General features: G+C 38.7%; 1 protein-coding gene across 1 annotated transcript; it reads right to left on the bottom strand.

The window, feature by feature from the left end:
* Positions 1 to 4,067: 4,067 nt before the first annotated feature.
* taf1a (TATA box binding protein (TBP)-associated factor, RNA polymerase I, A) lies at positions 4,068 to 14,693 on the bottom strand. The gene is made up of 11 exons (XM_021319766.2): positions 14,471 to 14,693; positions 12,567 to 12,725; positions 9,596 to 9,759; positions 9,344 to 9,457; positions 9,066 to 9,264; positions 8,737 to 8,858; positions 7,155 to 7,313; positions 6,968 to 7,034; positions 6,687 to 6,810; positions 6,441 to 6,595; positions 4,068 to 4,433 (listed from the first exon to the last, which is right to left on the bottom strand). The coding sequence occupies exons 2-11, from the start codon at positions 12,688 to 12,690 to the stop codon at positions 4,393 to 4,395; spliced, it is 1,269 nt and encodes a 422-aa protein (XP_021175441.2). The 5' UTR covers positions 12,691 to 12,725; positions 14,471 to 14,693; the 3' UTR covers positions 4,068 to 4,392.
* Between the last annotated feature and the right edge of the window lie 531 nt (positions 14,694 to 15,224).

Here is a 15,224-nt window from a genome sequence, read left to right as displayed (position 1 = left end):
ATTGGTCAGCTTTAGCTGACCTGATTTGTTTTAGGTAAATAATGCAAAAAGCAATTAATTGGATGTTGATAGTTTCCACCGTGATTCATGGAAAGTTTTGATTTATTTAATAATTACTTTCAAGGAAATAAAGACCAAAATTCTATGAATAATTAATATATAATTTAAATTTACACTTGCATCACTTTCTTTGGGTCAAATTCATTTATATTTGTTTAATTTTGTGCAGTTTCTGTTAAATAGGTTGCTGTGAGAAAACAAATGGTCTCCATCTTTGTGTCTCGTATGGTGATCTTCTTTATTAAGGGAAATAGCTATCCAAAGCAACCTGGCTCAGTGTGAAAAAGCAGTTATGCCTTAAAACCCAATAACTGTCTGTACCACCGTTGGCAGCAGCAATTGACATCAAGTTTATAGAGAAGTCGCGATAAGTCTTTTACCTAAATTTGGAAACATTTCTACCCACACTTCCTCGCAGAATTGTTAGAGTTCACCCACAGAGAAACATGTCCAAGCATCAACGGATGTGCATCAGCATCTCCTTGGATTTAAAGCCCTAGTGTGTAAGATTTACTCCCATCTAATGGTGCGCTAACTGTTGCCTTGTTGTTCAGCACGTAATAACTACTACAGATGCTAGTAGTTATTACGTCCCGTCCCGAGCTCGTCTAGTGTTAGCTAACAAACAAACTAGCCATCTCTGTCGGGAGGACAGAGAAGTTGCTGGACTACACTGTCCTGTTTCTTTTATAATGCCAAAATAAACTTCACTGTTATATTTATCTATTTAAGAGAAAACGTCAAATAGAATGATCTACGGTTGTCTTTGCTTGTTTGATACTTCTCTGCTGACAGCATGTCTTTATATACAGATAAAACAAGACTAACAAGTTTGTCCCCTTTGGGCTACTGCAATCAAAAATGCCAACAGAACACGGTGTCGTTTACTAGGTGCACCGCCACTTACGTATTTATAAACTACTTATTCTAAGCTTTGAGAACGCTTTCATTTTCAATTCGATGGTTATTAGACTTTGGTAGAATATGTATTTATGAAAGCAATTCTGGGTTTTTCCAAATAAAAAGCCAAATTAGCTACACACTTTCCATTTAAGTCTGCACTTTGACTAGGCCACTACAAAACCTTTTTGCCGTTACTTTGAGGCACTCAGAAGCGGACCTTCTGCTGTGCTTAAGGTCAGATCTCTTTGTTGTGAGCTTAATTCATGGTTCCATCAACAGCCATGATTGATGGAACCATGGTCCAGGTCCTGAGGCAGAAGCAGCCCAAGACACCCATACAACAACCACCGTGTTCGTCAGTAGGAATCAGGTTCTTTCCTGGAATGTTGTTAAGCGTTACTGCAGATGTAACGGCATCCTCAAGACCCTCTCGTGGACGCCATTTCTCGCCCACACTCTGGTTGTGGAATCAAAAACGCTCACTTCATCTGATGTAGGTGAGGCCAGCAGTTATTTAGATTATTTTGTGATCTCCTGGATGAGTTGATGATGCGATTTTGGAGTTATCTTGATAGGTTAACCACTCCTGTGAAGGTTCACCAATGTTTTTCCCTGTCTCCATTTGTGGATACTGGATGTCACTGAAGTTCCCAGGAGTCCAAAAGCCTTAGAAAAGATCCTTTCCAGACTCATAGATGCTAATGACACACGAGTACAAGATGTGTCACCGTTTTAAGATCTTTCATCCTACTTCATGCTGTCAGTTTTGATTAAAGAGATTTCTTGCTTCGATGGCTCTGGCTGTAATCAGTCCTGGTATATCTAGTGGAACTGAACTAAAAAATGTGATTTATCCCAGCTAATTCATTATTTAACCACGGGGTAGGCGCATTTATTTTTTACGCAGGTTGGTTGGAACAGTTTTTTCCCCCCTGAAAACCATAAAATCATCACACAGAAAAAAAACATTCAGTATTCAGTCAAGTAATCTTTTTTCTGATATCAAAATTTGTTTGATGATCTGAGACATTTATGTTTGAGAGAAAACACAAACAGAAGGAATCTTCAAAAGGAGCAAATACTTTTCACAGGACTGTATATTTCATAAAATGTTTGTCTCAACATTACAATAAGGGGCTACTGAGAATAACCGGCTTCAGATATCACAACACTAAAAGACCCCTTTTTAATCCCCCGCTCTACCCCAGGGTGCATTTAAAGAGCTGAAACAACACCCATAATTTGTTCCTGTAACTGTTTATTGATTCACTGCTGGGAAGAAGATATGTTTGTAGCCTGTTGTCTGCAAATCTTTGCATTTGCCGATAACCAAGGTTTCTAAAATGAAGGTTTCACATTATTTGTTCTGAGAATGTGAGCAGATGCTTGATCAAGCCATTAAACCTGACCAATTAGAGCACAGGGGCTCCTTTTTAAGACACGTGGAAGCAAAATAAACATTAAATTCAACACCATATCAAAAATATTAAATGGGTGACTAGATGCTCCCATGAACTTTGACAAGCCTCTCTGTCCTGCTACCAAAGCATCCACGGAGTTACGTTGCTACGACCATGTTTCACCGTGGTGTGTTCGAGGTGTTGTGCAGTGTTAGTAGTTGGCTGCACAACGCCGATTTTATTGTGGTTAACACACATCTAATTTATTCCATGCTTGTGTATGATCACTGTTGCAGTTTGGAAGGCAGGACCTTTAATTATCAGTCGCCTCTCCGTTGGAATTAGCTCCCATTTTTGGCAATAGTGTTCAGTTTTCCACGTTTACGTTTCGTCATATTGTTTCTTGAACAATTTATCCTATTCTGGCTTTTTTCATCCCCTCTCTGTAAAGCACTCTGGTTTGCCTTGATATTTTAAATACCTTTTATAAACAAAAGTTGAGCAGTTCATTGAAAAACAGCTGTCTTTCTTATTTGGCAAAAAACAAGTACTTTGCAGGCTGCATTCACTCGCATTCATGTGACGCAACATGTCTGCAGGACCAATTATGCGGTGCATTTAAGGGACACCATTTGCATCAGTTTCACCAAGTAACTAAAGTAAAAAAAATAGAAAATTAAAAAAAATAAAACATTTGGTCTGGGTCTAAAGTATCTGGTATTAACCTTAAACATCAGCCTTAAAATTTTTATTTTAAGCTACAATATTATTCATTACAAAATAGCATTACATCAGCACACATTATTAATGCTGTTTTTAGGACCCAGACACAAGCAGCTGCTTCAGGAAGCAACAAGGGTCATTGGGGACACTTTCTATTGTTTGCAACTCCGTGATCTCAAGCAGCATGGGGGTTACATCAACCTCTAAAGTCAAGCAGTTTGTCTGAATGTGGCGATCAGAGAGATATCAAAACCCAAAGATCCTTTAAAAGAGGATGGCATATGAGGAGAACCCCGACTGAGCCATTCCACAGCTCTTCAGTGGCTACTGCACAAACAAAAATGTAACCAAACTCAACTCCCGAAGTGGCATATCTTGAACAATATCCAGAACAGGACAGTTTAAGACACTGACCTGCTCTTTATTAGAACATCCTCATCAGTACCCCAGTTGTGAATGATTAAACATGTGTCGTGTATCCCCAGATGCCTCCTCCAGCTGCTCCCGTTCTCGGGCAAACGCTTTGGGCTTCGGATTATGTAATAACTGCAGAGCAACACATACAACACGGCTGACTGAGCTGCTTCTGCTGCTTCACTGAAGTCATGGTGGACCAACGCAGAATCCTTAAAAACACTTCCTCTTATTGTTAAGAATAATAGTACCCTGCTAAATAACACAATTTCATGGCTGCCTGTGAACGCAGACAAATGAACTCTGAAGGTAAGAAACATGACAAAGCCCTCATAAATAATATTTTTAAATAAATGCATTAAATGAAAAACATATTTGCTTCCCTACAGCAACACAGAACATGCTGTTTGAGGTTTTTTTTAATAAACATGTTGAAAATCCTTCATGAGAAGAAGCCTTCAACCATCTGTCACTTGTTTCTGCACATGTTGCTAAATAAATAACATGACAGGGTGAAAACTACCGTTTGTGTGTGATCTGTGCATTAAATAATAACATTGAAGCATCTCTGAATCTGTCAAACTTTAATATACAACCTAGAAAAAAAGCACTTTTAATGCTTCCCATCAAAATAGCAGTTTAAAATTATTTTACAGTAAAATAGCTCCACATAGTGGAAATGCCTTTCTATTACATCATAAAACATTCAGGGCACCATTTGGCCAATACCAAAGAAAAATATTTAACACTTTAGGTTTCTTAACTTTGGACATTAAAATATGTCATTGGTGGAAAGAGAGAGATCTTACTTCAGTAAATATTTTAAATATCTGATAAAAAAAAACTTCACCTTAAGGGTTTTTATTAAAGCCAGGCAGAATCGGTTAACGGGTCAAGTAGGCATCTGCTCAGCGGTGTACTTCAGAGCTCGACCTGCACAAAGAGAAACAACAGACCAATTAAAACTGAACCTAGAATACATGTGATGCAAACACATTTTTTTTTTACACAACTTCATACTTTTCCAGAATCACATTTTTTAATTTCTCTTTGGAATTTCTTGTTGAAATTCTGGATATTTCGGTTCAAAGTATTACCTTTCAATCTGCTTGATTAGTGGTCGAGTCTAACGATACAGTATGTGGGTTCAAGATATAATGATAAACTTTGTACTTAAATAAGAACGGGCAACACTATTCGTAAATATAGCAGTTTCGGTGCTTTAAGTGGCTTTTTACACACAGTTTAAGAACAATAGGTCCAGTTGAACCTAAATTTAAAGTAGAGATCGATTCATGCTGACCAACATGAACCAAGTAGTAAACATTACCGTCCATAGCCGCAAGAGGGCGCTCTAGGCTTGTGAAAACTATACGCTGCTCTTGTACCGCTTAAATTAATTGAGACATTAACTTTATAGGCAATAAAGACCGAACACATGTTTGCATGTTGTTTCACTGTTTTAGTACTGCAGCAGCGTTACGTGGTGCACCAGACCGTCACAGAGCGTTTTGTGTTGCTTTCAAACATCCGTGTCGTACTGTTAGCTTAGCACATAGCACTGTAAAGCTCACGGTCTGATTTCAGCATAATTTTAACAACCAGTTACGCTGAAATGCGCAGGCGAGAAACTTGCCGGTTGGAGTTCGAAGAAGAAATCTTAATTTCTCATTGATGTTCCAATATTTGTCTTCTGCATTTAACCCATCCCTTAGGGAGCAGTGGGCAGCTATCACAGTTGCCCGTGGAGCAATCTGGGGCTAAGGGTCCCTGGGTCACTGTGGGTCGAACCGGGTACTTGGAACCATCTCAGAGTGCAAGCGCGCAGCTCTAACCACTAATCTACCACCCCATAGTTGCTGACTTGTTATGCTAATTTACCCCATTCAACCTGCCAGGTGTGTTCCATGTTATTCAGCCGATTGTGGATGCAGTTGTGTAATTGGTTGGTTTACCAGATTAAATGTCAGTTTTTATTCTTGGATTGCGTGAAATACATTTGTTAATAAATTGGTATAGTCTGGTGCGACATATATATTTTTTTCTTCTTTATGACGCATTTTTGACCGATGCGACTTATATTCTGGAGCAATTTATAGTCCGAAAAATACGGTACCAATCACTAAAGTCACTAAATCACTAAAATAATGTCCAAACACTGCAGCGGAGGTCAGCGGGGGTGTTTCTCCCCACTGAACTAAAAAAAGTTATTTTCTCGCTGTGACACATTGATTAAGTGAGAGCAAAGCGATGCCGTAAGACTGGTGACGTGGGGGGTTTTGGTGTACCTTTCAAACTGTGGTCTAAAGCTGATTAATATTGGCTGGTTTAAACGCTGGTTGTGAAACTTATAGAACATTGTTTGGAATTTTTATCATGTAAATGGAGACAGAAAAATTAATGTTGGCTTCAAAAATCGGCGGCAAAAATAATCGGCAGCACATATCAGGTATCGGTTAGACAGATGTCAAAATAATTGGTATTGGCTTTAAAAAAAAACTGTATCGGTTGATCTCTAGTTTAAAGCTGTCAAGAAAAGTGGTAGTAAAATGGCTGCTTATTGCTTTTTCAATGACGTTCAATCAATACTGTTGGGTACAACAACGCTGGGTAAAACAATTGAAATTATATAATGAGCATTTAAATTTAATATAAACCAAGGTAAGACCACTATATTGAGAAACACACAAATAAGCAAATAAGTATTAAAGTAAATAAATGTTCTTTTCCCCTCCCCCACACATAGAATTAGAAATGGATAATAGCCAGATCCAAACTTTTCCAGACCCTGTTTCTATTGAAAATGTACATTTGCATAAAACTCATAGTCTAAATCTTATAGAACAACTTATGTCAAGAAAGAAAAGCTCAATGTGTTTTTCCAGCTATGAAGAAGTGTCTCAACCTCCAAAGGCCGCTCAAAGCAGTGCACCCACTCACCTGGACAAAGGATTTCTGCGAGTGACGCCTTCACCTCCAAAAGCTTGTTGTTCTCCTCCCTGTCCTTCTCTGCATGGAAGCTTGTGAAATGCAGAGCGGGCCACCAGTCCATCCTTAGAGTCATGTGCTTGCAGACCGTCATCTCCCCGTCCTCCCTGTTGTCATTTAACACCAGGAAAACCAGGCGCAGTGTAGTTTTGAATTTTTTACTCAGGATCTCACTGAAATCTAAGTGTGTGCACGTACCGTAACAGCAGCTGGTGAGTGACAGCTTTTAAACACGTCCACACGTCCAGGTTGCTCCTCCAGCAGGCGAAGTCGAGCATCTCGAGGAGGACTCCTAGAGCCTTCTCAGTGTCACTAGTTTTCTCTTTAAAAATAAAAACAAATACATCAATAAATACTTGAGTAGATAACTTGTCAGTGCAAGACAAGGTCATGAAAAAGAGTCATAAAAAAAATTTTTTCTCACTTTTATTCCACATTTATTGGAAAAGCATTCGACTGAGAAATAAATCTGCTTTTACCAGACTGAAGCAGGAGGTAGCTGTACTCTAACATCAGTTCGTGGCTTGGCACCAATATTTGGAGGTTCTACAGAGAGAGAAAAAAATGTTTCAGATTTTTGTCTCCTTTTTAAAAGAGAAAAAATTCAGTACAGGATTGATAAGGAGGAAGAGAAGGAGAATACTATTATTAAATTATCTGTGATACCCTCAACACTTTCATCAGTTTCTTTTCAGGAGCGTTGTGTCGCTTTAAGAACTGGTACACATAGACCTGCGCGTTGGGATTTGGGGGAAAGCTGTTGTCGTACGCGTAGTCGTTCAGGACTTTCAGAGCCTCCTCGTTATCCCCATAAAACTCCAGCATCTGCCAAAAATAAAAGACACAAGGCCGCTTCTTTATACAGATTAACAATGAGCATGACATGAGCAATATCTTTAACAAGCTTTGTAAACAGAAAAAGACACAAACAAAAAATATCTACATCTCAAAAGATAATTTGGGAAGTTTCAGATTTGTGCCAATCACCATAGAAATGTCTGCACTAGATTATTAAACACAAGTACTGGACAGAGTTTAATTAATTTTCTCCTTTTAGCTTGATTTGTCCTTGATCAAGTGTACTTTTTCCAGCCCAAACTTTATCAGGCAGGATAAAGACATAGCGGGAGATGCAATGTGCGATGATTGACTTAGGCAAATTACAATACAAGTTTAAAATCAAAAATCTAAAAAGTTTGCCATGCATTTTGTATTCAGCCACATCTACAATGAGTCTCCTAAATAAATCAAGTGCAACAACCTGCATTATAAAAATCCCCTACATAGTAGCATCTTGTCGTTGTATGTAATTTATTCTCAGTATAAATACAGCTGCACAGATACAGCTGCAGAGGTCTGTTAGAGGAAATTAGTCACCAAAGAGTAGCATGAAGATAAAGGAACACAGCAGGAAGATCGGGGAAAGTTGGAAAGAAACTAAAGTCGAGTTTAGGTTAAGAGATAATTTATCCTAAACTTTCAACATGTCAAGGAGCAACACTTTATCCATCATCCTAAAATTGAAAGGGAAAGACAAACCTGCAACTGAAAACCTGCTATCATTGCGGCAGCATCATGCTGTGGCGAACAGAAACGCTGATCAGAGTGGATGGAAAATGGATGGAGCTATATATAGTCCTTAGTTCTCTTTTCACAAGGATAGCATTTCTGGAAGCATTTCCCATAAACAATGCAAACATCTGGAAAAGTGTACCTTGATTAGATTAAATCAAAAAGCTTTTGGCACACACGCTAAAGGATGCGTGCTGCAGAAAATATATATATATATATCCTGTCTTAGAGATCCTTCGCTTCAGCAGAGACAAGTATATTCAAAAAGATTTGCAGCTATACTTACAAATGCAAATGTATGCCATGCCTGCCAAGATTTGCATTTGCTTACAATATTTTAAATCATTAAAAACAGCAAACATTCTTGAATCCTTTCCTCATGTATACATACATATATACATGCATACATATATCCTCTTCTCATGTATACATACATTACCTTGTGTTGGTCCATCACATAAAATTCCAAAACAAAAAAAAAAAAACATTTAATTTTGTGGTTGTAACATGAGAAAATGTGGAAAGATTCAATAGTGCATATTAGTATTTTTGCAAGGCACTGTATACAAATAAAAACAGATGTTGGCAGGAAATGTCCATATTTCCAAACACGAGCCTTGTCCTGCCTTTTAGAGCGTTTGAAAATATTAACTGATGCCGTTAATTCAGTGCTTACCTCAACATAACAAAGGATGAAGGGATCCCAGACGCCTGGATTTTTCAAAATGTCCTGAAGATTCACAGATGCGTGTCTGAAGTAGGTATGCATCGCTTGGTTGTCAGAATCAAAAACAAAATCTAAAAAAATAAATAAATAAATAAATAAAGCAGGAAATCTTAGGCAAACCTTATCTGAGTTTTTCCAGTCAGGCCTCACTGACATGTAGTATCTCCGTTTATCCTTTTGGGGGCAGCGTAACACCACACAAAGACTTGAAAAGTGTCGGCCACTAATCGGATAAATAATAGATGCTTGTAATGGTGTGAAGTCGGGTGTCGCCTTACTGTTTGTGGAGAGCGTGGACTTTTTGTCACACCAGATCATATAATCCAACAGGCTCCTGTACGCCTGGATCAGCTTATGGCGCTGATGCTGAGAGGACGACACTTTGCCGTGCCTCCAGCTCTCTGCGACGGACAGCTGCTGCTTCGCGCCTTCGATCTGACCGTGGAGCATCAGGTGGAAAGAATGCTCCAGGCAAATCTAAGACGACGGAGACATAAACGAGTCATAAAAACGCAAAGCAGAAATGTCATGTCTGCACCACCCTCACTCAACACACCATGAGATAATGCTTAACTCCTGAGTGCTTCATCCGTTCATATATGATGTTGTAATCTTTGACTGTGGAGTGTGGAAGGTGGTGAAGTATCTCGGTGCTGATTCTCCAGATGAGCTGAAACGAGGGTTTTGAAAGGATCGACAAAAAAAGTCCCACACAAAGGTGAAACATACATGAGGATCTTTAAAATGCAGGAATACGTAACAAGGAGCATCGTCTTTGTGAAACAGAATTGCGGGAATCAACCCCTACCTCTTTGTTTGGCAGTGCTCGGCCCTTATTTCTGTCCTCCAGCACCTGGGTGTAGCTGACCATGTACTCTGCAGCCTCCTGCCATCGGTGGTGCAGCATTGCTTCTCGGATATGCTCCAGACAGGTTCGGCACGTCTTGTGAAAGCCGCTTTCGGTCTGTCCCTCTGAGAACATATAAAAAATAAAAATAAACGCCTGACAACGTGAGAAAATGCAGGTTTTCGCAGTGTAAGCACTTCTGACCGAGCCTTTTCTGATATCAACCGCTAACCACATAGTTCTTACAAAATAAACGTATTATGCTTCGTAAGATTCTTGATTTTTGTCTTTATCCAAAACAGTGCTCTTATCAGCAGAAATTAGGTTGTAGTTAACTTGTGCGTGACTACTTGCTACTAAAAAAAGTTACATTTTATTATAATACAGTGGATTATATTGATGCATTACACACTGACGCTTTCCCCAGCTGCATTAAACAACTTAAATAATTTAACATTAACATTTAGATCAGTCCAAGTAGTTCTTCATGATATGCATATTGCATATGGTGAGAAGGATCAAATTTGCAATATATTGCGTAGCCCTAGTCTGTATTAAAAAATCCTTACTTTAAATTGGTCTTTAGTAATATTATAAATCCATATGTGAGCTTTGCAAATAAGTCCTAATCGTTAAATATAAATAACTGCTGAACATATATCACCCTGAGTGAAAAGTTTCTACAGATGTTTCACTTTTTGAACTGAATAACGTAAATTAATTTACTTTAATTTTTGACTTTCAGAGTCAGCCCTTCCACTTTGTTTTTATATTGCAAAAAATATAAGGAAACATTGTACTAAACTGCTTTAAAAAAAAAAATTCAAGGAACACTTTAAAACGCATCAGATCTCAACAGACGCCACATCATTTGATCTAAATGAAAAAATGAACCCACAGAGGGCTTAGTCCGAACAGAGAAAGTGAAACTAAAAAACTGATGCAGCAGGCTAGTTACCTGACTCCGCCAGATAGATTTGCTCCACATATCCATCTGGAAACCTTCCGTTGAAGTAATTTTGGGAAGGGGCGAAAATACTGGTTAGCTGATTGGCCTATGTTGGTGATAGACGGGCCAAATAAACCAATCAGATTCCTCGTCGCTCTGTCGCTCTTTTTTCTGAAGCCGCCATGTTCTTTAGACTGAACTGTCGCGCTTCCCGTTGCGTCACACCTCAACCCGCCTCAAAGCCAACGCTGATTGGACGTTCGTTTGGTGAACGGCTCCAAATTTTCTTTAACGGAGAGTAGCCAGACTGATCTGCGAGTGAAACCTTGAAAGCTCGCGAGATCAGGATGGTCTCACGAGGCTAGCAAGCTAGTGCTATTTGCTGAAATGTCACTGCAGCGACTCAAAATGAAACTCAATAGTTTGTATGACCCTCGCATGCTTGTACGCATGCCTGACGACATCAGAGCTCCTCAGGAGATGACGGATGGTGTCCTGGGGTGTCTCCTCCCAGGCCAGAGTATCTCTGAGCCCCTGAACACCCTGAGGTGAATCCTGGTGGCATCAGATGGACCTAAACAGGACGTCCCAGAGATCTTCTTTTGGATTTAGGTCAGGGTAGCCTGGAGGCCAGTCAAGTCATTCATCCTCCAGGAAACGCCTGCGTATTCTTGCCATATGAGGCTAGACACAATCACAAAGTGGGACCGAGGACCCGCCGCACCAGCGAAGAGTCTAATAATGCATCTAAGGATTTCATCCTGATACTTAATGGCACTCGGGGAGCCATTTTTTTTTTTTTTTTTGTAGGGGCCATCAAAAAACGCTGACCCACCACCAAACCGATCCTACTGAACAACGTTGCAGGCAGCATAACGTTCACTGCAGCATCACCAGACCCCTTCACATCTGTCACGTGAGCTCAGAGCGAACCTGCTCTCGTCTGTGAAGAAAACCGGCCACTAGTGCCGAACCTGCCAGTTCTGGTGTTCTCTGGCAAATACCAGCTGAGCTCCACGGTGCCGACCAGTGACCACAGGACCTATTAGAAGAAGTTGGGCCCTCAGCTAACCCTCATTCAGTTTCTTTGTTCTTTGTTTTAACATTCATACCTCTTGCTGGCTGGTGGTCACTTTCCAATGCTCTGGCAGTTCTCATCCTGTTCCTCCTTGCACAACGAAGCAGATACCGGTCCTCTGATGGGTTATGGACCTCCAACAGCCCTGTCTAGCTCTCCTACAGGAACTAGCTGTCACCATGAATCTCCTCCATGCTCTTGAGACGGTGTTGGGAGACACAGCAAGCCTTTTGGCAACGGCATGTATTGATGTACCGCCCTGGTGGAGTTTGACTGCCTGGGCAACCTTTGTAGGGTCAAGGGACCGCCTCGTGCCACCAGTAGTGACACGGACCCTGGTCAAATGCAAAACTACTGAAAAGCAGTCGAAAAAAAAATCAAGGAGGGGAAAACTGTCTGTTGCTTCCAACCAGTCCAGTTTTTGGGGTTGTCTCATTGTTGCTCCTTGTTGCAACTGTTGTTTTTTTCATTAACATCAGAACACTGATTAACTACTGAACTGACTGGATCAATAAACCACTACTTCAATTAACTTGATTCTATACTGTGAATAAAAAGTGTTCCTTTGATTTCTTTTTTTAGCAGTGTATAAATATGTTTGCAATGTTTTTAAGAGTTTAAAGAATTTTAAGAAGATTTCAAAGCTCTGATTAAACATGTAGGTGTATGTCATTTTCCTATTGTTGCAGTCAGCATGGTCTGTAATACATCAGAGTTCTGGGGAAAAAAATGTTTACATGCTACAGAATACAAAATATTTAAGGTATGATTACCGGAACCAATACAAGACACTGACAAGGTGGAACGAGCGACACGCTATCGGTATACCGGCTCGTGTTTTCTGTCCCATTTAAAGAGTCTTTATGTCACAGAGCAGGAATGTATGTAAGCTGCAGGCTTCTTACCTGCGCACAAGGGTTTAGCCAGTGGGAGTTTTGATTTGTGTCTTTTTCTCGAGCTGTTGTCTGAGGAATCGCTTTCATCCTCCAGGTCCACAGGAGGGCCCAAAAGTTCATCTAAGGCATCCATAATCAGCTCTGCAGGGAGGCTCAGACATGCAACACCTGTGTGAACAAAAATCTCTTCAGAAGCCTTTTTCTGTCAACATAAGAGAACACGCCAACTCAAGGAACTTCTGTTTTACCACCAAGAATATTGATAAATATTGTGTAGATAATGTATCCTAAATATTGTAGGAAAAAAAATGCTTAGCTTGAGATGAGAGGACCAAAAAAAAAAAAAAAAGATCCTAATCATCTGATTGGATAGGATAAGGTTTCCCAATGCTGTTTTGTGCTTTTTATTCTTTTACGGCTTCTGTCTTACCATTTTCTCGTGCCTCTCTTTTAGTCTTCCCATTTTTTTGTGTACTTGCTCAACATTTTAGTCAGCTCTGTAAAGAATATAGAGACGTTTTTTTGACATAACCTAAATTTAGCCAATATTACTTGGACATATTGTTAGGAAGCTCCTAGATCGACCCACTGCGAATCTGTTAGGTGGATCTGTGCATTATGGGCTGTAAAACTTAGACTTTTTTGTATGTAGAAACAAATTGGTATTTACTCACCAATTTCAGTATTTTTTGAGAAAATTACAAGTAGATTTATTTTATTCATGATGGTAAATCAGTTGATGTAAAATATAGTAAATGAATTAAATAGCATTGTTGTAACCAACAGCTCAACTGATAGAACGGGGAGAAAAACAACAAAAATAAATGTTTTTCAAACAAATAAATTAATTTCAGCACAGTCCATGCTTTCATTTGTGCTTATAAATTCAAAACTTGTAGCAATCACAAGAACTATGCATATATTTTATGAAGTAGTAATATCTCCCAAGGGTAGGGGCTTTATTTTTTGCTAGAGTTTTTTTTTTTTTTTTGTCCCCTACTTAGGTTTTCTTCATTGTACTCACCTGCTATTAAAAAAATAAATAAATACAGGGCTGAATTTATGCAGACTGAAAAACGACGACTAAAAATATCTGGTAAAAAAAAAAAGACAAACAAGAAAACACATTCATATTGAAGTAAAAACCATAACACAGAAGAGTCTGTGTGCAATTACAGATGGGAACATATTTGTGGAAAATCTAAAGGAACAAAAAACATTTTTAAAGGAACAAAAGAACTGAGAACATTTTGGACCAATGTGTTTTTTTAAACAATCTGCTTTATGAAACAAATCTCAATAACTAAAGCAAACAATTGTGACTTTAAAAAGGAACCCTGCATTACACAGCTAACTTTTTACCAGGAGAATTTGACTGTGTCCCATCATAAAATCGGACTGAACTGGGCAGTATACAATTGCATTTGAATTTTATACGTTTGGATTGTACTGAAATGAACCGGATTGATGAATGCATTTAAACCAAATTGGATTTTATATAACCAAATGCGAATTTCTACTTGTTTATAATAGCATTTGTTGTGAATAGATGCAGTGTGATAAACTGGACTGACTTGAACTGCTCAAATAGGTGTTTAGTCTATCTTAAACATTTGCACTGTATACAAATAAAGGAGACAGGTGTAGTGCTTTATACCAGGAGTGGTTTAGGTATTTTTTTTTTTTTTTGAAACCCAATGTACGATAAACACAATCTAAAGCATTGACTATTAAGGACGTTTATTTCTTTGCCGAATATAAACCACAGAGATGCTAACTCGAAAGCTAAAGTTAGCAAAGCCTTCAAAACATTATTGACTAATTAATGTAACCTTCCTACGTCATTACGATGTGCTTTAACTGAAAAAAGAACGCTAAGTTCATTAAACACCGTTTAATAAGACTGAACTCACCTCCCAGAAGTAAGTGTTGTTGCTGAGAGTGATGAATTAATCCGCTTATGCTATTAGCTTATGTGCTACGTTAAGCTATCGCTTAATGCTAAGCTACTAATCGGTCTTTACTTTACCAAAAAAGAAAAACAATTAAAAATAAAAGTTTAACAGTTTTGTTTTGTAACTGCCATGCTTTCCATGCAGCTATGATGCAGCGAAGGAAGTTCTTCTTCTACTACTATTTCTTTGGTGGTGGTTGGCAAAAAAAAAAACCTAAAGGTGTTCATTACCGCCACCAATTGGTATGGAGTATGAACTGGAACGACGGCGTAAATTAATCTAATAAAAATACCGTAAACGTGTCATTTGCTTTCAAATAAAGGAGTCTGTTTGATATAATGTATCAAAGCTCGTGAACTGTCAGATATTGAACTCCTCTCAAATAATTCAATGGGGGCTACCCTTATTTTCTTATTTTAGAAAGACTGCTGATCTATTGAATATTTTTTATTCTGTATTTCTGGCTGTATAACAAAATATGTTCTATAGTTTCATCTTCTCCGCAATAATCACATTTACCTGTTTTATGTTTCCTTATTAAGAATAATGTACTGTTTAATCCTGTACTGTTTAATCCTGTGTGGATAATTCTATAATAACCATTAAACCATCTGCCTTTCTCACTGCATCCCATTATTTTTACCACCTTTCCCTCGTTTTCTTCTTTATGATGCTTTTTACTTCTGTTCGGCTGGTATTTGTTCCAACTAAA

The sequence above is a fragment of the Fundulus heteroclitus genome, chromosome 15, assembly GCF_011125445.2.
Source record: "Fundulus heteroclitus isolate FHET01 chromosome 15, MU-UCD_Fhet_4.1, whole genome shotgun sequence".
In the NCBI taxonomy this organism is placed as follows: domain Eukaryota; kingdom Metazoa; phylum Chordata; class Actinopteri; order Cyprinodontiformes; family Fundulidae; genus Fundulus; species Fundulus heteroclitus.
The sequence above is the reverse complement of the archived record's forward strand: the minus strand, read 5'-3'. Positions and strand labels throughout refer to the sequence as shown.